General features: G+C 42.5%; 1 protein-coding gene across 2 annotated transcripts in view; it reads right to left on the bottom strand.

Moving 5' to 3' along the window:
- Positions 1 to 23,366, bottom strand: part of CD40 (CD40 molecule) — a 170,341-nt gene that overhangs the window by 62,526 nt on the left and 84,449 nt on the right. For both annotated transcript variants that reach the window (XM_077459246.1, XM_077459247.1), the window contains exon 4: positions 17,831 to 17,956. In XM_077459246.1, coding sequence (XP_077315372.1) covers positions 17,831 to 17,956 — 126 coding nt within the window. The remainder of the gene's footprint in view (positions 1 to 17,830; positions 17,957 to 23,366) is intronic.

Here is a 23,366-nt window from a genome sequence, read left to right as displayed (position 1 = left end):
AATATAAAAAAAGTCTTTGCACTAAATAAATGCAGGGACCCAAAAAGAAAACAGCCAAACATCATTTTAAGGATAAACAGTTATGTAGGTTACGTATCAGATCAAGGAATTCTGGAAAGTAATGAAACATCTACAAATGCTTTTGAAGGCAAATAAAAATGTTTCTCTCAAAGCATGCATTTAAGCCCAACTCTATACACTAAATCCTGTTTTTTTTTTTTTTTTTTGTATAATATGGAAAGGATAATGACAATGTCATAGCACTCTATCACATTCTCTGTTTTTAAAGTGGTTGTAAACTCTCCCCCACAACTTTGTCCCAGGCAAATCAGCATAAAAAACCCTAATGAACACTGCTTGTAGACATCTCCTTAATTGCTTAGTATTTGCTTAGTATTTTTGTAATCTTTTGTTCTTTAGAATGATGTCACTGAGAATGCCCAGATCTCCCCTACTTTACGGCACACTCTCTATGTGCTTATCTATCTGTTATCAGGACTTCCTACAGCACACAACACTGAAATCCCGGGAGACTACAGAATCACTCAGAGCTTCCTCCTACACACCATGTGACCATGTGACATCGCATGCAGTGTAAACATGGCCATTGCTGCAGTCTTATCAGCTGAAGCTGATAAGACTGACAAAGGCAAACATTAGACAATTAGACAACTATGAAATAAAACAAGTCAGCTATGAACAGGGAAGCAGGGTTGCCATAGAAACATTGGATTGAGAAGGAGGCTTGGTTAACAGTACAGGAAGTGCTCAATGTAAGAGTGGAAATACACTCCACTGTTGACAAGTTTTTTTTAAGTTTCTTTAAACATTAAGAAATATGTGATTTGGGCTGGATTACAGTGGCTATAGTCTGATAATTACTTATTATAATGGACTAAATGAAAAGAAGAGCAGAGTGGGAGAGTTTACTTCCTCTTTAACACAAAAGGAAATAAAATTATCAGAATTTTTATTGTAATAGTACACGAAAACCCAGTGTGTGCTACCCCAAAAATTCAGATTCAAAATGTGTGTTGGGTTATTCACATACTTTTTAGTAAACATAGCCTGTAATATTTGAATTTAATATGTAGCTGCTAAATACCTAGTGATCCTGCCAGTTCCCCTTTGCCACCTGCAAGATTGCTATGCAGGACACAGCAGGGCAGTTAACCACTTTCTGTCCATGTCTATATTTTTATTTTCCACACACGTTAAAATCTGAATTTTTTTTCAGTGGCTTTGCAGATCGTTTTTTTGAATTTCCTGTGTGCATGAGGCCTTAGTATTTAGTACATTTTTGTGTACTATAAAATTTTGGCAAAAAAAAGCAAACTGCTGCAGTTTTTTGGAACTCCTTTAATGCACCAGCAGCAGCCTCAGTGCAGCATACATTCTGTCATCAGTCGGAAGAATTCATAATGCATGAAAGCACCACACATTCACTGCTGCTCATGGATAATATGTTTTATTGTAAATCTCTGTAAAACATGACTGCCCAGAGGATCTAAGCTGTCATGTTTTACCGAGGCTTACACTAAAATGTATTATATGAGCAGCAGTCAATGTGTAGTGCTTTCATAGATTGTACACATTCTGAATTATAACGTTTGACTGGAAGCATTATCTGATGTGGCTTTCGTGTTTTTGCATAGTTGCTGTTCCATATTTCATACACCATTTTGTAAACTTCTTTTCTGTCACTGATGTGTATTTCACTGTAATCTATCAGCCGCCTTTCTTAACAAAACCTCACATAGCCATACAGAATGTGTATTGCTTTCAGTGTGCTATATCCGACTACCGCAACTGCTTTGCAAAACTATAACGTGAGAAGCAAAACCTGCATATGTAATCAGCAAAGATGGATTCCACCCAGGGCCAGTGCTAGATTATTTTGTGCCCTAGGCGAGACCAGCTACTTGCACCCCCAAAAGATAATAAAATGTAAACATTTTTGTTATGTCTCCAGGATACTTTTCTCTATCCTGAGGTCCAGAAAAGAGAATTCACCTTGTCGTTTAATTTGTATATTGTGTTGTTGCATTATTAAGCTATAAATTATGTTTGTTCTAGGTTAGCTTTTATGCTTGCGTCACCTACTGGCCAAACATTAATATAGTTTATGAGAGAAACTATCCAGCCACTTAGGAAGTGATGTAAAAATCATCATATCCTCTTTAGTCAGGAAGTGAAACAGCCACAGGGATTAGCATGTTCAATATCATGCCAGCAGCCTAGATGCTATCTCTCCCCATCTATGGCATCGGAGGTAAGCAATATTCTTTTCCTCCTCCACAGGCTATCAGGGAAAGGAATTAGTAATTTCAGTTATTATCTTATATGATGTTTACTATTGTATGGTAATGTTATATTATTCTTGCTGTTTTCAGTTTTACCGCATATCACATGTGTCATTCAAGTGTATATTAAAATCTGCAACGTGCCAATAAAAGACACAGACAAGAAACAGCAGTCAATTATTGTCAAATGATGCCTTCAACATTAAAATGAACCTGAGTTTGTTAAAAACTTCCAATTTCATTCCTACCGATTGGTGCCGTGTATGGAAACCATGGCTTCTATGAGAACTTGGAGACTGACAAATTCTAACCAAACAGGTCATGGTGAGATGGACTTAAGCTATAGAGCCTTCCACTGAACCAGTGTGAAGCCTTCTGTGAAATTGTGGGTATTGACAAGGACTTAAAGAGGAGCTCCAGTTTTCTGTGAAAAAAAAAAGGAAGCAGCTACAAAAGTGTCTTCAAAGCTTCCTTCCTTTTTGAGGTGCTCCCAGTTGGACTACCTGGTACCCTGCCAAGACACAGTGCACTATGGACCATTGCTGCTAAGGTCACCACCGCGGCAGACATACTACAAGAGATAGTCAAAGACTGAAGATAGGCTACAGGAGATGGTCAGAGACTGCAGATGTTCTACAGGAGATGGTCAGAAATTGCAGATATACTACAGGAGAGTGTCAGAGACTTCAAACATACTACAGGAGACAGTCAGAGACTGCAGACATAGTACAGGAAATGATGTGAAACATTACACAGACAAGAACACATTTAGAGTACAGCAAGAAAGGGGTTAAACCTCTGACAATATTTTTATAGCTGTTCCTGTGCCAGGATCAGGAATTTGGGGGGGGGGGGCGGGGGGTCACCAGACAGGAAATCTCATTCTGGTGGGATCACAGGATAAAAAGTGAGTGGAAGTAAACACCAGATTCTATCTAGAACACAGTAATATGAAGGTTGGGTGTTAAGCTGTGATGATGACGTGCTGAGCCCTGTGCTTCCACAGCAACCCCCCACCCCCGCACTCCCCCTTCCTTCCTCCTGCACACTGACTCTTCATGTTCTATGGGACCTCCTGATAACACAGCAATCATCTCCTCTAAACACATATTACCCCCATACCTATCCAGTGCACACAGCCTCAGGGGACCCGACTACAGATTCAACTTCATCTGTACACGACTGACACACTGCCCCTACTGGTCAGAAGACCGAACAACCACTGCTTGAAAGCACAGCCACAGAGCTCCTTACAACAACAATAAGCTGTCTCCAGGATGGATGGACAGAGCCTGGTGAATGTGTGCAGCGGGCAGGGCCCAGTCTTCTTGATCCAGAGGTTCTTTGCTCCTGCCAGCTGTCTGCGCCTCCTGCCTGTCATTGTGCTTTTGGGTCCCCAGTCAGCCTGTCCTCCAAGGCTCTGGGCCACTGTCACTGTAGATAATGGAACAGAGAGAAGGAATCCAGGCTCTGGGAGGAGCTCCCAGGCATTGGATGCTGCGCCCGCTGCTCCTTGCCTTTTCAGGTGTAAAGGAGCCAATGGAGCTCTTCTCCCTCCCAGACTCTCAGACCTAGCTGTTCACCTTCCCCGCTGCCTCCACCTTGTGGAGATAGATGCCTGCACCCTGAGGACACTTTGCTGTCCCTCCCCTGCCGCCATTGACCCAGGACTCCCAGTGGCTATGCCCCTAGGTGACAGTACGCCCTCTGCAGTTGCCTAGATCGCCTAATTGTAGCGCCGGCCCTGAATCCACCATGAACATATATAATTAAAAAAACACATAGGGGAAGATTTACCAAAACTGGTACACACAGGGGTTTATTTACTAAAACTGTACAGTGCAAAATCTGGTGCAGCTGGTCATGGTAGCCAATCCGTTTCTAACTTCAGCTTGTTCAATTAAGCTTTGACAAAAAAAAAACAGGATGTTGATTGATTTTGCACCAGATTTTGCACTCTCCAGTTTTAGGAAATTAGAGCTGCAAATTATCGCCTCACTTGCTGTACTGATATCCACTTGAGCGGCATCATCACTTGAAGGAGAGGCAGCAGGGGCTGCACTGCTACTCTTTTCTATGTGAATGTATTTGCTCTATGAACTGTTTGCACAGTTGGCCCAGTAGCTTAAAGTAATGATTTGCATGGCTCTGTCTGCTATCCTAGTCTACTATCCTACTTAAGGCAGAGCTTCACTCAAAAGGGGAAGTTCCACTTTAAGGCTTCCTCCCCTGCTCCCGGTAAAGAAACTGATCTTTTAGGGAGCGGGTACCTGATTTTGACAGGTACCTGCTCCCACTTCCTCTATGATCACCTCCCTCCTCCCTCCCCGCAGTCTTCTGTGACACGGGACAGGTCCCAGAAGACTACAGCACAATTCACATTGCGCAGAGAGACTCGCAACCTGTCACAGCCGCGTGCCCGCGGTTAACATTCCGGCACGAGGACAGATGAAAAAGATGAAAATGGCTGAGGTGAGCACATCGCTGGATCTTGCAACAGATGAGTGATTGTTTATTAAAAGTTTTGTAGACACTTTTGTAGCTGCTGACTTATTACACAGAAGACTGTAGCTCCTCTAAGTCCTTGTCAATAACCACCATTTTTCAGAAGGCTTCACACTGGTTCAGTGGAAGGCTCTGTGGCTCATTTAAGCCCATCTCACCATGACCTGTTTGGTTATAATTTGTCAGTCTCCAAGTCCTCATAGAAGCCATGGTTTCCATACATGGCACCAATAGGGAGTAATGAAATTGGAAGTTTATAGCAAACTCGGGTTCATTTTAATATTGAAGGCATCATTTATGTGTTTTTTTTAGAATGACTGAATGACTCCTGATCATCAACAATGCTGCTTTGCATTATCTTATGACCTGTTCTTGCTTCAAAAGTGCAAACCCTAATGCTGCGTACACACAATCAGAATTTTGGCCAGCAAAAGACCGATGGAAGATTTTCATTGGAAAATGCAACCTTGTGTATGCTCCATCGGAATTTAGCTGGCCAAATTCCCACCAGCAAAAATTTGACAGCATGTTCTCAATTTTCCCGATGGAAAAACTTTCTATCGGAAATTCCGATTGCGTGTATGCAATTACGACACGCAAAAACTCACGCATGCTCAGATTCAACTACAAGATGGAAGCTATTGGCTACTGGGTATTGAACTCCCTTTTTCTGGTCCCGTCGTACGTGTTGTACAGCACCACGTTCTTGACGGTCAGAATTTGGTGTGACCATGTGTATACAAGACAGCTTGAGCGAAATCCCGTCTGAATTCCATCGGGAAAACCATCAGTTTTTCCGACCAAAATTCAGATCGTGTGTACGTGGCACAATGCTAATCTTAACCCTAGCGCTAACTTCAACACTAACCCTAACCTGAAATGTAAACCAAGCTCTAGAGCTAACCCTAATGATACACTGACTATTTGTTTATAACACTTTGTAAGTACTATCATTGCAATCTTTATCAACAAAGTCATATTATTTTACCAAAAGTTTAGTTGATGCTTCAAATAGACTTCCAGCAGAGGTAGTGAGTCAGTCAACAGTAAGGCTGCGTTCACACCTGGGTATTCCAGAATTGTGGCCAGAATCAAACGATTCTGCCCGCAATTCCAGAATTGTAGAGGAATATCTTTGAGATGCCATTTTTTCTGAATGGCACCTCAAATTTGGTGTGATTTTGCCATGTAATAGGTGACGGCAAAAGCACAGCGTGCAAAGCTTGTCACTCAAAAAGGAGCAGGAGCTTCTTTTGGGCGACAGCACCTCCCGCACTGCAGTTGGCAGCACAATTTAGCATGCAACAACCTCTCCAAAATTGCACCACAATTGTGCCGTTAGGAAGTAATGACAGCATGCATTTTGCCCCAATTCTGGAATCGCTGGCAGAATAGCCCGATTCTTCCCGTTTTTCCTAAAACCCCCAGGTGTGAATGGTGCCTAAGTGATTTAAAACATGCTTGGGACAAATCTAGATCTATATTAAAATTGCCAAAACGCCCCCAACAAATAGAACAGACTTGATGGATCACTTGGTCTTTTTCTGCAGTAATTCTTGTGTTTCTATAACTATGTCATCTGACATCAATGGCTTTTTTTAAGCAACAAAACCAAGTGATACAACACCAGGGTCTAACAGCCAGAAACACTGTTTTCAAAAAGGATATCGGGGAACTGGAGAAAGTGAAGAGAAGGGCAACCAAACTGATAAGAGACATGAAGGAGCTCACCTATGAGGAAAGATTAGAGGAACTGAACTTGTTCCCCCTGGAGAAGAGAAGATTAAGGTGGGATATGATCAACATGTACAAGTGGTCCATATAGTGAACTTGGTGTTGAGTTATTAACTTTAAGGTCATCACAGAGATTTCATCTCCAAATACAGACAGGTTTCTTCACAGTAAGAGCTGTGAAAATGTGGAATAGACTCCCTAAAGAGGTGGTTCTGGCAAGCTCAGTAGATTGCTTTAAAAAAAGCCTGGATTCTTTCTAAAAATGTACAAAATATAACTGGGTACTAACATTTATAGGTAAAGTTTACCCAGGGAAAATCTGATTGCCTCTCGGGGGATCAGAAATAAATTTTTCCCCTGTTATAACAAATTGGATCACGCTTTGCTGGGGTTTTTGGCCTTCCTCTGGATCAACTGTGGGTATAGAATTGTATATATGGGATTGTATTTTTTTTTTTGGTTGAACTAGATGGACTCTTTTTTTCAACCTGACTAGGGATGAGCCGAACACCCCCCGGTTCGGTTCGCACCAGAACTTTCGAACGGACCCCAAATTCGTACGAACGTTAGAACCCCATTGAAGTCTATGGGACTCGAACGTTCGAAATTAAAAGTGCTAATTTTAACGGCTAATATGCAAGATACTGTGCTAAAAAGGGTTTGGGGACCTGGCTCCTGCCCCAGGGGACATGGGTCAATGCAAAAAAAAGTTTTAAAAACTGCCGTTTTGGCGGGAACACTGATTTTAATGATGATTAAAGTGGAAAAAAAAGTGAAATATTGCTTTAAATATGGTGCCTGGGGGGTGTCTGTAGTATGCCTGTGAAGTGCCACGTGTTTCCTGTGTTTAGAACAGTCCCTGCACAAAATGACATTTAACGGAAATAACGTCATTTAAAGCTGCTTGCGGTTTTAATGTTATATCTGGTTCCTGCAATATGGTTGAAAATCATTGAGAAAAATGGCATGGGTAGCCCTCCCTGCCCATTACCAGCCCCTTTGGGTCTTGTACGCATATTAAGGGGAACCCCATACCCATATTAAAAAAAGGAAATGCGTGTGGCCCCCAGGCCCTATATACTCAGAACAGCAGTATACAGGCGGTGCAAACAAGACAGGGACTGTGTAGGTTTGTTGTGTTAAGTTGAATCTGTTTGTAATTTTCAACTGGTACATTTTTAACCACTTGCTTACTGGGCACTTAAACCCCCCTCAGTCCCAGACCAATTTTCAGCTTTCAGCGCTGATGCACTTTGAATGACAATTGCGCGGGCATACAACACTGTACCCAAATGAAATTTTTATCATTTTTTTCCCACAAATAGAGCTTTCTTTTGGTGGTATTTAATCACAGCTGGGAGTTTTATTTTTTGCTAAACAAACAAAAAAATATGCAAAAAAAAAATCATGTTTAATAGTTTGTTCTAAAATTTAGCAAACAGGTCATTTTTCTCCTTCATTGAAGTGCGCTAGTGAGGCGGCACTGATAGGCTGCACTGGTGGGCACTGATAGGCTGCATTGGTGGGCACTGATAGGCTGCACTGGTGGGCACTGATAGGCATAGTTAAGGCGGCACTAATAGGCACAGATAAGGCGGCACCGATGGGCACAGATAAGGCGGCACTGATGGGCAAAGACGGGCACAGATAAGATGGCACGGATGGGTGGCACAGATGGGTGGCACTAAGGGGCACTGATAGGTACCACTGATAGGTGGCTCTCACTAGCTATATAGGTGAGGTGAATATAGCGGTGTATACTGCGGTCAGGGCACGCAGACAACAACCACTACACAACAGCAAGATCGAAAATCGTCCGAAAACAATCAGTGTGTACTGTGTTGAAGGTACACAGAACACCTACTAACTCCTGCAGATGCCTTTATTATAGAACACTAGAGATAAAGGGGTATATACAGATGTATACTGTGCTGTGCTGGAGGCACACACAACTTCCAATAACTCCTGCAGATGGCAAGTGGGCTCAAATAGAGAACAGCTATGTAGGTGGATATAGCGGTATGTACTGGGTACAGAGCACGCAGACAGCACGCACAAGCTCCTAACACTACTGACTGCAAGCTCTATTATAAAAGATAGATCACTAGCTATATAGGTGAGGTGAATATAGCGGTGTATACTGCTGTCAGGGCACGCAGACAACAACCACTACACAACAGCAAGATCGAAAATCGGCCGAAAACGATCGGTGTGTACTGTGTTGAAGGTACACAGAACACCCACTGCTTCAGACGCCAACACACTACACAAGGCCGCCGCGCTGGCGGCCTTATATAGTGTGGGGCGTGCACTACACAGTCTGAGCTATGATTGGCCACAGGCATCCTGCCTGTGGCCAATCATGGCTCTCCTCGCTGCTGGCGCTGCGATTGGCCAAGCATGTGGGGTCACAGTGCATGCTTGGCCAATCATGAGCCAGCAATGCACTGCGCCATCGCAATGCATTGTGGGCCGTGAGCGCCACACGAATTTGGCACGAACGGACCAAAATGTTCGGACTTCGCCGAACGGACGAACAGCCGATGTTCGAGTCGAACGTATGTTCGACTCGAACACGAAGCTCATCCCTAAACCTGACTAACTAAGTAACTATAAGAAACATAATATAATGTATTATAATATAATATATTATATCGTATTATAATATAAAATACTACTAATAATATATACATATTAGAATAGAAAGAGAGGTAAAAAAATATCAGGTAAAAAAGTAATAAACCTTTAAAAGATGTAAAACATAACCATAGACTATTATACTTCCCATTAGGCCACAAGGATCTGCCAAGAATGCAAAATATTGTGCCATAGAGGTGCCTTAAATTAAAAGAGTTTCCTGATGCAATGTCACCACTGGCAGCTGGACCACTTTTACCATTATCAATGCCTTTTGTACGCTTTTACGGGAAAATTATTGCCTTAAAATGTTAAAAACACAGATACTTCCTATTAGCTTATACAATTTATTTTAAACTCTTAAAAAAATGACTTCATGTTGCCAATATTTTGTATTCCTTATACAATTTTGGATTTACAGTTTTAGGTTTTCCTGCTGCTTCATCGCTGAAGCTTTTGTGAGTTGCTCTGACAAGCAGGTTAGCAGGGTGAATGGGGTTAGAAGGGCACAGTGATGTGAACTGGCATCAAAGAGGTTAGCAATGGTAGTGAAATACAGTTAAAAAAAAAAAATGAAGAGTGTACAGAAATGTTCCAGTGATAAAACTTAACTTGGGATTTAAAGAAATAACCACATCCAGGGAATAATTATGGTCAGCTTGCTTCCTCATGCTGTGTTCCAGTTACCTTGTGGAATTCAAGAGGAAAGGGCTAATTGGTTTGCCCTTCATGCTGTGATAAGGGTAACATGACTGACACTACTATGGATAAACATAAAGTACAGGAAAAAGCAGGAGAGCCGTATTAAAAGTGAAACTGAAGGCAAATTTTTCTTTTTCATTTTGGATATAGTAAGGGAGGGTTATAACCTCTGTTAGGCTTGTTTTGCCATCTGTGTCCTATTGGGGGGGCTTTACCTCCACTTCTTGTCCCATAGTTAAAACAGGAAGGAAGAGAAAGGCCCTCTAAAGTGATGGAATTCCGATGTGTCATCAGGGTCACCAGAATTAGTGTCCCCATTGGAAGATTTCTCCTATTACTTGTATTGTGCCAACTTAAAATTTGGGATTTTCTTTTGCTTCTTTTAACCTCTTGCCGACCAGCCACCATCATTAAACTGCGGCAGGTCGGCACCATCTGGCGAGCTGTCATAGCTATACGTTGGCTCCTTCAAACGGAATAGCAGGTGTGCGAGTGGTGCCGGTGGGGCGTGCACATGCCCGCTGCACTGCGGGGTTGCCGATGCTTGTGGCTGGCGGTCCTGATGACAGCTGGCCACAAACGATCATGGGCACTAGAGGCAGAACAGGGACGTGTGTGTGTAAACACACAAATCCCTGCTCTGTTCTGTGAGCAGAGACAGATCGTGAGTTCCGAATAACTAGGAACCATGATCTGTCATCTCCTCCAGTCAGTCCCCTCCCCCTACAGTTAGAACACACAGTCAGGGAACACAGTTAACCCCTTGATTGCTCCCTAGTGTTAACCCATTCCCCACCAGTGACATTTAAACAGTAATCAGTGCATTTTTATAGCACTGATCGCTGTATAATTGTTAATTGTCCCAAAAATGTGACAATAGTGTCCGATGTGTCCGCCATAATGTCGCAGTCACAATAAAAATCACAGATCGCCGCCATTAATAGTAAAAAAAAAAATTATAATAAAAATGCTCTATCCCCTATTTTTTTGCACAAACCAATCAATATACACATATTGCGATCAGAAATATGTAGAAGAATACATATCGGCCTAAACTGAGAAAAAAAATAGTCTAAAAAAAAACGGGGATATTTATTATAGCAAAAAGTATAAAATTATTGTGGGTTTTTTTTTTTTTAATTTACGCTTTTTTTGTTTACAGCGCAAAAAATAAAAACCACACAGAGATGATCAAATACCACCAAAAGAAAGCTATTTGTGGGGAAAAAATTACGTTTTATTTGGGTACAACATCGCACGTTCACGCAATTGTCAGTTAAAGCAACGCAGTGCCGTATCGCAAAAAAAAAACTCTGGTCATTGAGCAGCCAAATCTTCCAGGGCTGAAGTGGTTAAATGTACTTTACATGATATCAAACATATAGAACTAAATTTCTAATACTTAAAAGAGAAGTAGGGCCAAAACTATTTTGGCTATACTTCTCCTGTGGGTTACAAGTGTGCACATAGTTCTGCTGCACTCCTGTGACCCTTAGCCCTTGTACACGCGGTCGGACATTCCGACAACCAAATCTGTCGGATTTTGTCCGACGGATTTTGTCAGAGACTGTTGCATACACACGGTCGGACAAAGTTGTCGGAAAATCCGATCGTTCAGAACGCGGTGACATTATTTAGTTACGACGGGACTACGTTCAGGCTAGTAGCCAATAGCTTTGGTGTAGGAATTTGATCTGAGCATGCGTGGCACTTTGTCCGATCGGAATTCTCTACACATGATCGGACAAGGTCCTATCGGATCATGTTGTCGGAAAATTTTATAGCCCAGCTGGAAAACTTGGTCCGTCGGATATTCCGACGGAAACAGTCCAATGGAGACCAGACACCACGATTATATGGATTATACGACAACACGGTCCGATCGGACATTTTCTGTCGGGATGTCCGACCGTGTGTACAAGGGCTTATTCAGCCGACAGTAGGCTAAAGTCTGCTGTAGCCTGATGTCACTTAGCCAGTCCAAGCTCTGGAGGAATCCCAACTTTAATGTCGGGATCCACCCAAATGCCTGGACCGGCAGCTGTCTTAGATTCTCAGCATGCCGCTGAGAGCCTGAGCTAGCAGCTCCCTCCCTCTCCACAGCTCTGCACTCCAGTGAGCACTGGAGGAGCAGAACAGAGAGCCAGTGACTTCTGTCACACTTCTCAGTTCTCGGTCGGTTCTCAGTCTTTCAGGTGGCGGGGATCATCCACCTAGATACAGTAAGTATAAAAGTTTATTTTTTTAAATTCACATACTTCTCTTTTAAGTTTTCAAAAATAGCCCACAAATAAAATCTGTTACTACTATCTGCGGTAAACACTATTACTATTTTTATGAAGCAACTGAATGTAAACTTTACAGTCAGCTGTAAGCTACAAGCAGCGTAGCCCCACTTTCTGATAACATTATCCCCTCCCTTCTCCCTGTCAGTTATTAAAAATCAGGAGGTCACCAATGCTATTGCCACAGGACAGTTCTAGCTTGAGTGGAGGTTCTAGGATTTCCTTGCAGCAATGGCAATTGTTAATCCCCTGGTTATAGAAATGTCAGAGATGGTTTCCAGAAAATTGGAGCTTTTGGCATTCTATGCATTATAGTAAAAAACCTTCTGTGCCAGGGAATCCCCCCAGCCCCCACTTATAAGTACCTGAGCCCGAACATGATCCAGCATTGTGCACGAGAGCAGCGTGTGGGAAGCGCAGCGTGATGTGGCAGGAAGAAAACACACGGAGTCCAAGTGCAGTAACCGGAATCTACTGTAGCAGCAATATAAGCAGACCTGACCGGGGAGCACTTTACAAGTAGTAAGGCCGCGTACACACGCGCGGACTGTTCGCCCAACTTTCTCCGTCCAACAGTTTCGGCAAACAGTCCGCTCAAACTTAGCATGGACGGACATGGCCACACACGACGGACGAACAGTTTGCTGAAACCGTGCGCGATGACGTGAACGGCACGTACGACGGGACGAAAAATACGACGTCCTATACACTGCAATGCAACCTTCCGACGTGGAAATCCTTTCTGAGCATGCGCGAGACTTAGTTGGCCGAACAAGCCTACACACGAGCGAACAGTCCGCTGAAACCTTGTTTCAGCGGACAGTTTTTCGGAATTTCTGTAAGACCTTGTTCGTCCAACTGTCCGCTGAAACTGTCCGCTGAAGCCCCACACACGAGCGGACTGTCCGCCCAAACACTGTTCAGCGGACAAGGTTGGGCGAACAGTCCGCGCGTGTGTACGCGGCCTAACAGCAGTGTGGCGGCAGACTGGTGACTCAGAGGTGCCGACAGCGTCTATCTCAAGGACTGGAATACAGCCTGCCCGGTCTACACCCAAATGGGGAGGCTTCCAGGAAGGATTACGTGTGCCTGCACTTTCCCTATTCCTCCATAACCTTTCCCTGATGCCAAGCACTGTCCCTGACAGATGGCTGACCTGTCCCTACTCTGACCACTCAGAAAATGTGTACTAAACTTGGGAGCCGGGGGTTCTAAATAGACTCTGCCTGACCCAAGATGGTCACCTGGATTTATACTACACCTAATACAGTTAAAAACAACAAGTTCCAGCATGTTGAAACTCCGGGGAATTCTGGGCAAACAGATAAATTGAACGGGATTTAGAGCCTCAAAAACAAGGGGCTGTCACTCCGGGTGCTGTTGGTGGGCATCAGCAACCCTGGGGGCTGCATCGCTAGGCAGAGGGTTGCTGTCGCTGTCACTGCATCCTCTGCGTTGCTGATCAGGTCCACATCCACGCAGTCATTGCTGGACTTTTGGACCTTCAGATTGCCAGTAGGGCACCTCACAACTCACTGCAGACATTTAATAGCCTATGCAAGGAGAGGCTCTGAAGAAGAAGGATTGTCCTTCGAAACACGTTAGCCAGGCGGGAACTGGTCCAGTTCCCCCCCATGCTTGAAGCTTCAGGTGGTCTGGGATAATTTAGCCACGTGTGTGGCCTGACCATAGATTTTTTTTTTACACCTCTGTTTGTGAGAAGTTATTGTTAATTTTGAGTTTCTAATAAATATTTGATGGATAATGCAGAAGGCCAGCCTTCTTTTCTTTCATTTCACATGCTGTCTACCAAGATTCGTGTATTGGTTGGATTGGTGAGCGGGCAAATCTTATCTCTGACACTTAGACATTGCATGCAGACACCTTTATATCTGCTTAGTTGGAGGGCCTTTGCTGGGGAAAATACAACATCTATTCCATTCAGCTTTATTGCCTTGCTACTGCACAGTAACATCTATGGGCCCCACCATAGCTAGCTGAAGATCACAGATATCCATACTCCAAGGACCCTCTCTCGTCAAAGAAACTGCTGATAGAACCTGTGGCAGATTAAAACCCACTTAAACACAAATTGTATAGATTGTTACTTAATTTCCTACCCTGTTTCCCCAAAAATAAGACCTAGCGTGATTGTCGGTGATGGCTGCAATATAAGCCCTACTCCCCAAATAAGCCCTACCCTGTTTCCCTGAAAATAAGCCCTACCCTGAAAATAAGGCTTATTTGTGGAGTAGGGCTTATATTGCAGCCATCACCGACAATCACGCTAGGTATTATTTTTGGGGAAACAGGGTATGGCATCAGGGCCTAGAGGGAGCTGACTGATTAAAAGTCTTCTCTTCCCCCTTTTGCTTCTGGGGTCATACATCTGTTATAGCCTGTTTATCATAGCCATTTGACCTATTGCTATTGTTATTTCAGTGTATATTCTGGTGATTTTGGTTTACTGCAATATCACTCAAATTGGGATATACCTGTAGCCTTTATAGTCTTGCTGACTTAATCTTACAGTAAAGTGTTGACCTACAACTCTTTCTAATAATTGGTGTGTCTACTAGGGTTGCCACCTGTCCGGGATTCACCCATACAGTCCGGGTTTTTAATCATGTGTTCGGGTTTCAGGTGGACTGAAACCCGGACACATTATTCAGACTGGGCTGTGGCTACCCAAGTAACCAAGATAGTCACACACAAATCTGTTGCCATCCAGGAGCTGTGGGCAGCTGTCTGGGGGCGGGGCAATGATGTCAGCATGAACAAAGTGTCCACGCCCCCTGTTCACTGCAGCATGCTATGCGAACCGCATTACTACTATCCTTTGGGCACCCAATGGTGTCCCAGGTTGCTAAAGTGTTCGGGTTTGGCTTGAAGAAAGGGTGGTAACCCTAGTGTCTACATTTGTATGTTCTGCTTGAAGTATGTTGGAACCCAGAGTGTCAGAGGTGTTGGCGGTCTTGCAAGGTGAGGGCAACCACTGAGGACAAGCAACTTCCAGCCGCCCTTGGGGGGGGGGTAGCACTACACAAGGAAATCTGTCCCAGAGTTTAGTGAATGAGTTCAAGCTCTGCCGACTTCCACCAACAAATCGTGTACAAAAAAAATTTTTTTTTCCTTGCACGTGATTGGGTATTTTATATAGTATGACAACAATCCCTTCGTCTCTCAATGGAAAACAGATCACCATAGGCAGTATACTCTGGGTTCTTCTGGTAAGCCTTGTGTGTGGCTACTGGATGGAGGTCTTTGGATTCTAATATCCCCTTAACCCCTTGGCACATTTACCTGAATTGCTGGCAATACAACTGTGCTGAGAGCGTGCGCGGGGCGCCTTCCCAATACAGTTACCTAAAACAAAGCTCCAGTTCACTGCTTGCTATTGAGAGATTTGGGATCACCTGACTGCAGTGACAGCCAATCACAGCATTCACATTCTCTCAAGCCACGCCCCCGTCTCCCGCTGTCAAAAACCTCTTAAAGGGCCAGGAGGCACCAGTTTGAAAAGGTAAGACACCTACAGTGTGTTGCACAAATGTCATATTTTGCAGCAATCATAAGCAAAAGTTCAGTGCTGTTTTACCTATACTTTTGATGTAAGCTTATATATTTCTTTTTTAACCTATTAAATTTGTTTTAAACTACTGCACAATGGGGATGCTTTTCTTCTTCACATGCCTCAACCTCATCTGCTGAGTTTGAAGCTCCCCACTAGAGATCCGTCGTGTGCTGTGGCGATCGGAGGAGATCAATCAACTGCTAGCTGACCTTCAGATCACAGGCTCTTTCTGACCTTAGGGGTCTCCTTTGAAGGTAAGAGGCTGGGGGAAATGTGTGACACTCCATGGATTGCTGCTGATTGGAGGACTTTGAAGTCGATCACTTTCTACACATGCACTTTACATCTTCTATGTGAACTGTTTGATGAAGATTCAGTACATTCACGTTTGCACTTTACTACACTGATTGGACATTGCACCTTTTCCTTTTTTTACATTGACTTTTATTATTTTGCTTTTTATGTGATTTATTTGCACTTTAGCAATTTTTTTTTGCATTGTATTTGTTTTTTTTACGTTATTTATGGTTTTGTTTGTACCTTTGTGCACTTTAGACCTTCCTATTCCTATTGGATCCTTCTTGTTCTTTATGTGAAGAGTTTGGCACTTTATGCGATTTTATGCGACTTTTTCACTTTATGCGATTTTTTGGTTAATTGTTCCGTTTTGTGATTGCTATCCACTCCCACGCATTCTACGTGATTGCTATCCACTCCCATGCATTCTATGTGATTGCTATCCACTCCCACGCATTCTACATGATTGCTATCCACTCCCATGCATTCTATGTGATTGCTATCCACTCCCATGCATTCTATGTGATTGCTATCCACTCCCATGCATTCTATGTGATTGCTATCCACTCCCACGCATTCTACATGATTGCTATCCACTCCCATGCATTCTATGTGATTGCTATCCACTCCCACGCATTCTACGTGATTGCTATCCACTCCCATGCATTCTACGTGATTGCTATCCACTCCCATGCATTCTATGTGATTGCTATCCACTCCCACGCATTCTACGAGATTGCTATCCACTCCCATGCATTCTACGTGATTGCTATCCACTCCCATGCATTCTATGTGATTGCTATCCACTCCCATGCATTCTATGTGATTGCTATCCACTCCCATGCATTCTATGTGATTGCTATCCACTCCCATGCATTCTATGTGATTGCTATCCACTCCCATGCATTCTATGTGATTGCTATCCACTCCCATGCATTCTATGTGATTGCTATCCACTCCCATGCATTCTAAGTGATTGCTATCCACTCCCATGCATTCTATGTGATTGCTATCCACTCCCATGCATTCTATGTGATTGCTATCCACTCCCATGCATTCTATGTGATTGCTATCCACTCCCATGCATTCTAAGTGATTGCTATCCACTCCCATGCATTCTAAGTGATTGCTATCCACTCCCATGCATTCTAAGTGATTGCTATCCACTCCCATGCATTCTATGTGATTGCTATTCACTCCCATGCATTCTATGTGATTGCTATCCACTCCCATGCATTCTACGTGATTGCTATCCACTCCCATGCATTCTACGTGATTGCTATCCACTCCCATGCATTCTATGTGATTGCTATCCACTCTTTGCACTTTATGTGAACACTTTGGCACTATATGGGATTTTATGTGATTTATTTTTTCTTCTCACTTTATGCGATTTTTGGTTAATTGTTTTGTTTTGTGATTGCTATCTACTCCTATGCATTTTTAGAGCTATATTGGTTACGTTTGATTATTATTGGTTTCTTTTATCATATGGATTTAGTCAGTCTGGGGATGTTACACTGCTGATTTATTTTTGTTTATTTATTTTTTTATTCAGCTCGACCACTCACTTTTCCTTACTGCAGTTAGCGCCACATATTTATTTCTATTTGATTGTTTTTTTGTGTGGGAACACTCTTTTTATGTTTGTCAGCTTCTGTTGGTCTGTGTGGATTTGCTTTAGCTGTTCACTTTGGTTTTGCGCATTTGTTTGCCTTTAGTTTACATAAGCAAAAGTAATCTAGACAATGTAATCGTAAAAAAACAAGAAGCTATAGAGACAGTTCACTTACTTTCATCACAATTATGGTGAGGGAGACAATATGCTTCTTGGTTCCACTTATCTTGATACTCGCCATCTTCGCAGGCCACACATACCGTTTCACTGCTCTCTGTACAATCTTGATCTAGTCTGTGTCCTGTAAAGCAAACACATTTCAAATCACTAGATTTTATATTAATTCCTCTGGACAAATTCCAGCCAGTAGCTATTTGATATCATTCATTCTCGTTGTCCACACAGAATGATTTTCACTTTAGATTAGGAAAAGCTCAAAACACCATCGATTTTATTTTTTTTGCCATCTATGTCCCATTCCAGAGATTTCCCTTTACGTCTAATGCCTTGTACACACGGTTGGACCACAAAATCCGTCTGATTTTTTTCCGACGGATTTTGGCTGAAATTTGTCTTGCATACACACGGTCGCACAAAGTTGTTGGAAAATCCGAACGTTCGGAACGAGGTGACGTTATACACATACGACGGCACTGCGTAGAGGCCAGTAGCCAATAGCTTTCATCTCCAAATTTTTTCTGAACATGCGTGGCACTTTGTGCGTCGGAATTCTCTACACACAATCAGAAAAAGTCCGATCGGATTTTGTTTTCAGAAAATTTTAGAATAAGCTCTCAAACTTTTTCAGACGGAAAAAGTCTGATAGAGCCCACACACAATCGGATTTTCCGACAACATAATCCGATCAGACTTTTTCCATCTGAACTTCCGGCCGTGTGTACAAGGCATTATACTGTAGATACAACAGGAATTGAGAAGTAAATCTCTCTAAAATTAGGTAAACCTTCTTTTAGACCAACTGTCTTCCAGGCCTCAAATCATCTCTGAGGCACAGTGGGCTGCTCACTGAATGACAGCAGCTCCAGTGGGCTTTAAAGTGGAACTAAACCCTCCTATCCTTTTCAGCCAAGGAAGCTGCCATCTTGGCCTCTGTTTAATCTGAAAGTGCCATGGTGCTGCACATGTGATCAGTTATGACTCCAGCCATTTGATGGTTTGACAGTTTGGTTGACAGCCCAATCAAATGTGACAGTTAGCATTTGCGGCATGCCAGGAATTTAACCGTTTTTTTAACCACTTGCCGACCAGCCACTGTATATATACGGCGGCAGGTCGGCTCTATTGCGCAAACCGCCGTAGCCGTACAGCAGTATGTGCATGTGACACTGTGGGCGCCGGCGACCCGCTATTGCAGTACACAGAGGCAGAACGTGGATCTGCCTGTGTAAACAAGGCGGATCCCCATTCTGACAGGAGACATCATGGAGCTCTGCTATTTCTAGTAATCGGGAACAGCGATCTCTGTGGTGTTCCAGTGGGCCCGGCCCCCCCACAGTTAAAATGCACTCAGGGAACACAGTTAACCCCTTTATCGCACCCTAGTGTTAAACCCCTTCCCTGTCAGTGTCATTTATACACTTGAACAGTGCATTTTTGTAGCACTGATCAATGTAATCTAATAGTACATCTAATACTACCTCTTCCCAGATTGACAATGCTGCTGTCCAAGGGTGTTTTCCTTGATCTTCCATCTAGGGTGGAGACACCATGCGACAAAAAGTGTGTTACTGGTCAGATCACCACTTCCTCAAAAAATAAATAAATAATAAAAATAAAAAAAACCTAATGCAGCTACCACATTTAAAGTTAAAGTAAATTCACCTATTGTTTTTTAGCCAAGGAAGCTGCCATCTTGGCCTCTTTTTAACCACTTGACTTCCAGAAGATTTGCCCCCCTTCATGACCAGGCCATGTTTATTGATACAACACTGTGTTATTTTAACTAACAATTTCTCAGTCGGGCGACGCTGTATCCAAATAAAAAAAGTTAAAAGTAACTTAAAAGTAATTTTTTCCCACAAACAGAGCTTTCTTTTGGTGGTATTGGATCACCACTGCATTTTTTTATTTGTTGTGCTTTAAATAAAAAAGACCACCAATTTTGAAAAAAAATAATATCTTTTACTTTCTGCTATAAAACACATCAAAAGAAACCATTTAAAAAAATCGAATTTCTTCTTAAATTTAGCCCAATATGTATTCTACTACATGTTTTTGGTAAATAAAAATCCCAATCCGTGTATATTGATTGGTTTACGTTATAGCGTCAACAAATTATGGGATATATTTATGGAAATTGGATTTTTTTTTATACTAGTAATGGCAGCAATCGGCAATTTATAGCAAGACTGCGATATTGCGTCAGACTATCAGACACTAACTGACACTTCTGACACTTTGTAGGACCAGTGACACTAATACAGTGATCAGTGTTAAAAATATGAACTGTCACTGTACTTATGACCCTGGCTGGGAAGGGGTTAAACATCTTCGGCGATCAAAGAAAAGGTCCCTGCAGGACCTATGACCTCACTAAACCTGAAGGGGAATAAGAAACCTGTGTTAACTTAAAAATCTTGATGCAATTGGTAAGTACACAGCAACCGGTATCTCTACGCGTTTAGTGGCTTAACCGCCACTCATCAGGAGCAAGCACGTGTAAAATCTATAAAAAAATATATTTATTAGAATAATAAAATTATTCATTAAATGTATCAAAAATATGGCTAAGAAGACAAGGTTGGGGGGAAGAACAGGTGATCACCCCAACCAGGGCGAACTTACTGGAGTTCGCTGTGTAGATGGTGTGGTAGTGGGACTGAGAAAGCGGTCCGGGGAACAAAGGGTTAACCAGAGTTTTTGTGTGCACAGTGTGCTGCTTTCACTAAGGGAAGAGATCAGTTCTAGTCTCTGGACACAGGATCATCTGTCAGAACTGGGATAAGCCCTGTTTACATAAACATATCTAAGTTCGCTGTCTTTTACTAATGATTGCTGGCTGCTGGAGTACATCAAGTCCCCTGGACCCCGCAGATCGGCTTCTGCTATGAATTATTGCACGCTCCCTACAGGTGGAAGTGCACAATCACATATTCATACGTGATCTGCACACAGCTGCTGCCCTGTAGCAGTAAAAGTACTATAGGGCGGTCAGCAAATGGGTAATCTTCAACTGCCATGATGCTGCACATGCTATCAGTTATGACACCCGCCATCGGATGGTTTGACATTTTGGTTGAGAGCTCATCCAATGTAACAGTTACATTCCTGGCATTTGCCGAAAATGTAACTGTTTAACCACTTGCAGACCGGACCATTTTGCTGGTCAAAGACCAGACCACTTTTTGCGATTCGGCACTGCATCGCTTTAACTGACAATTGCGCGGTCGTGCGACGTGGCTCCCAAACAAAATTGACGTCCTTTTTTTCCCACAAATAGAGCTTTCTTTTGGTGGTATTTGATCACCCCTGCGGTTTTTATTTTTTGCGCTATAAACAAAAATAGAGCGACAATTTTGAAAAAAAACGCATTATTTTTTACTTTTTGTTATAATAAATATCCCCCAAAAATATATATAAAAATTTTTTTCCCTCAGTTTAGGCCGATACGTATTCTTCTACATATTTTTGGTAAAAAAAAAAATCGCAATAAGCGATTATTGATTGGTTTGCGCAAAAGTTATAGCGTTTACAAAATAGGGATAGTTTTATAGCATTTTTATTAATAGTTTTTTATTATTTTTTTTTTTACTAGTAATGGCGGCGATCTGCGATTTTTATTGTGACTGCGACATTGTGGGGGACCCATCGGACATTTTTGACACATTTTTGGGACCATTGTCATTTATACAGTAATCACTGCTATATAAATGCAGTGATTCCTGTGTAAATGACACTGGCAGTGAAAGGGTTAACCAGTGGGTGGCAGTGTAGGGGTTAAGTGTTCCTAGGGGTGTGTTACTAACTGTGGGGGGGTTGGGCTTTCATTTAGTGTACACTGATCTCTGCTCCAATCAAATGGAGCAGAGATCAGCGTCACTAGTTGCTAGGCAGAATGGAGAAATGTTGTTTATACAGCATTTCCTCCATTCGGCCGCTCCGTGAGACGATCGCGGGGATGCCCGCAGCGATCGAGTCCGCGGGTCCCGCAACCGGACTCACGGGGGTCCGGCGGCGTGCTCCCGATGGCAGGGCGGCATCGAATATTGGACGTACATGTACGCCAATATGCCTGCCCGTGCCATTCTGTCGACGTACATCGTCGTGCGCTGGTCGGGAAGTGGTTAATCTATGGGTTTACGTTTCCTTTAAGAATCGGCAAGCTGCTGTACTGTATATTACAATTGGATTTGGCATTTACTACCGCTAAAATCGGTTGAGAAATAACCAGGCCCGGACTTTTTTTTAGGATCCAAACGTTATGGTTCATTTACATGTTTAAGCTGTACCCAGCGTTCTTTAATGCTGAAAGGGAATGTATTCCCATGTCCCTCAACAGGGAACCAGTACAGCATCAAGAATCATTTTACTTGTCAGTCATCATTTGTGGTTTAGGCTCTCATTTGCTTGTGTGGTTTAATTTATGTGGGAGAAACTAAAAACGAAGATCAAAGACCAAGTGGCTCCACACAAGTTCTCGATAGGCCACAAAAACCAGGTCTACCTGTTTCCAGATATTTTACTGGAAAACATCACAATGATTTGCAGTATATGGATGTCGATGAGGTTAATTGTATGGATTTGCCATTAGGTTGTAATAAATAATTTTTCTTGGATGAGATATATACAGTAAAATAATTATTTGATCTCCTGCAGATTTTGTAAGTTTGCCCACTTTCAAAGAAATTAAGGTTCTATAATTTTTATCAAAGGTGTATTTTGAACGATAGAGACAGAATATCAACCAAACATCCAGAAAAAAACACAATACAAATGTTATAAATTGAGTTGCCAGGTGCTCTTCACAAGATTTCTGACAGAGGAGTGAAAAAAATTATCAGAAGAGTTGCCCAAGAGCAAATGACCACTTGGAGATCTTCAGAAAGACCAGGAATTAGCAAGTACAATTAACCACCATGGCCTGTATGCATGCCCTCCATGCAAGACTCCATTGCGGAAGAAAAAGCCTGTTGAAACTCGTTTAAAGTTTGCTGCACGACATTTAGACAAGCCTGTGAAATACTGGGAGAATATAGTCTGGTCAGATGAGGTCAAAATGTAACTCTTTGGATTTCATGATACACACCATGTTTGGAGGTCAAATAGCACTGCACATCATCCCAAAAGCACCCCAATACCAACAGTGAGGTTTGGAGGTGGAAACATCATTGTGTGGGGCTGTCTTTCAGCATACGATATTGGCAAACTTCAAATAATTGAAGGATGAATGGAAAAATGTACCAAGACATTCTTGATAAAAAAAATCTACAAGGATGATGCAGAAATTTCCACCCTTGTTTCATACAAGGGTGGAAATTTCTGCAAGACAATGATCCCAAACACAAAGCCAAGGAAATTCTCAATCTAAAGCTGCTTGAATGGACCAGCCAATCACCTGACTTGAATCCAATTGAAAGTCTATGGAAAAAAACAAAGATGGGAGTTCATAGAAGAGGCCCACTTTCAAGGTTTGAAGTCTGTTTGTGTGGAAGAATGGGCCAAAATCACACCTGAGCAATATATGTGACTAG

The sequence above is a fragment of the Lithobates pipiens genome, unplaced genomic scaffold, assembly GCF_037356315.1.
Source record: "Lithobates pipiens isolate NorthernLeopardFrog02 unplaced genomic scaffold, aLitPip1_a1.2 Scaffold_28, whole genome shotgun sequence".
Lineage (NCBI taxonomy): Eukaryota > Metazoa > Chordata > Amphibia > Anura > Ranidae > Lithobates > Lithobates pipiens.
This window is presented reverse-complemented; position numbering and strand designations above follow the sequence as displayed.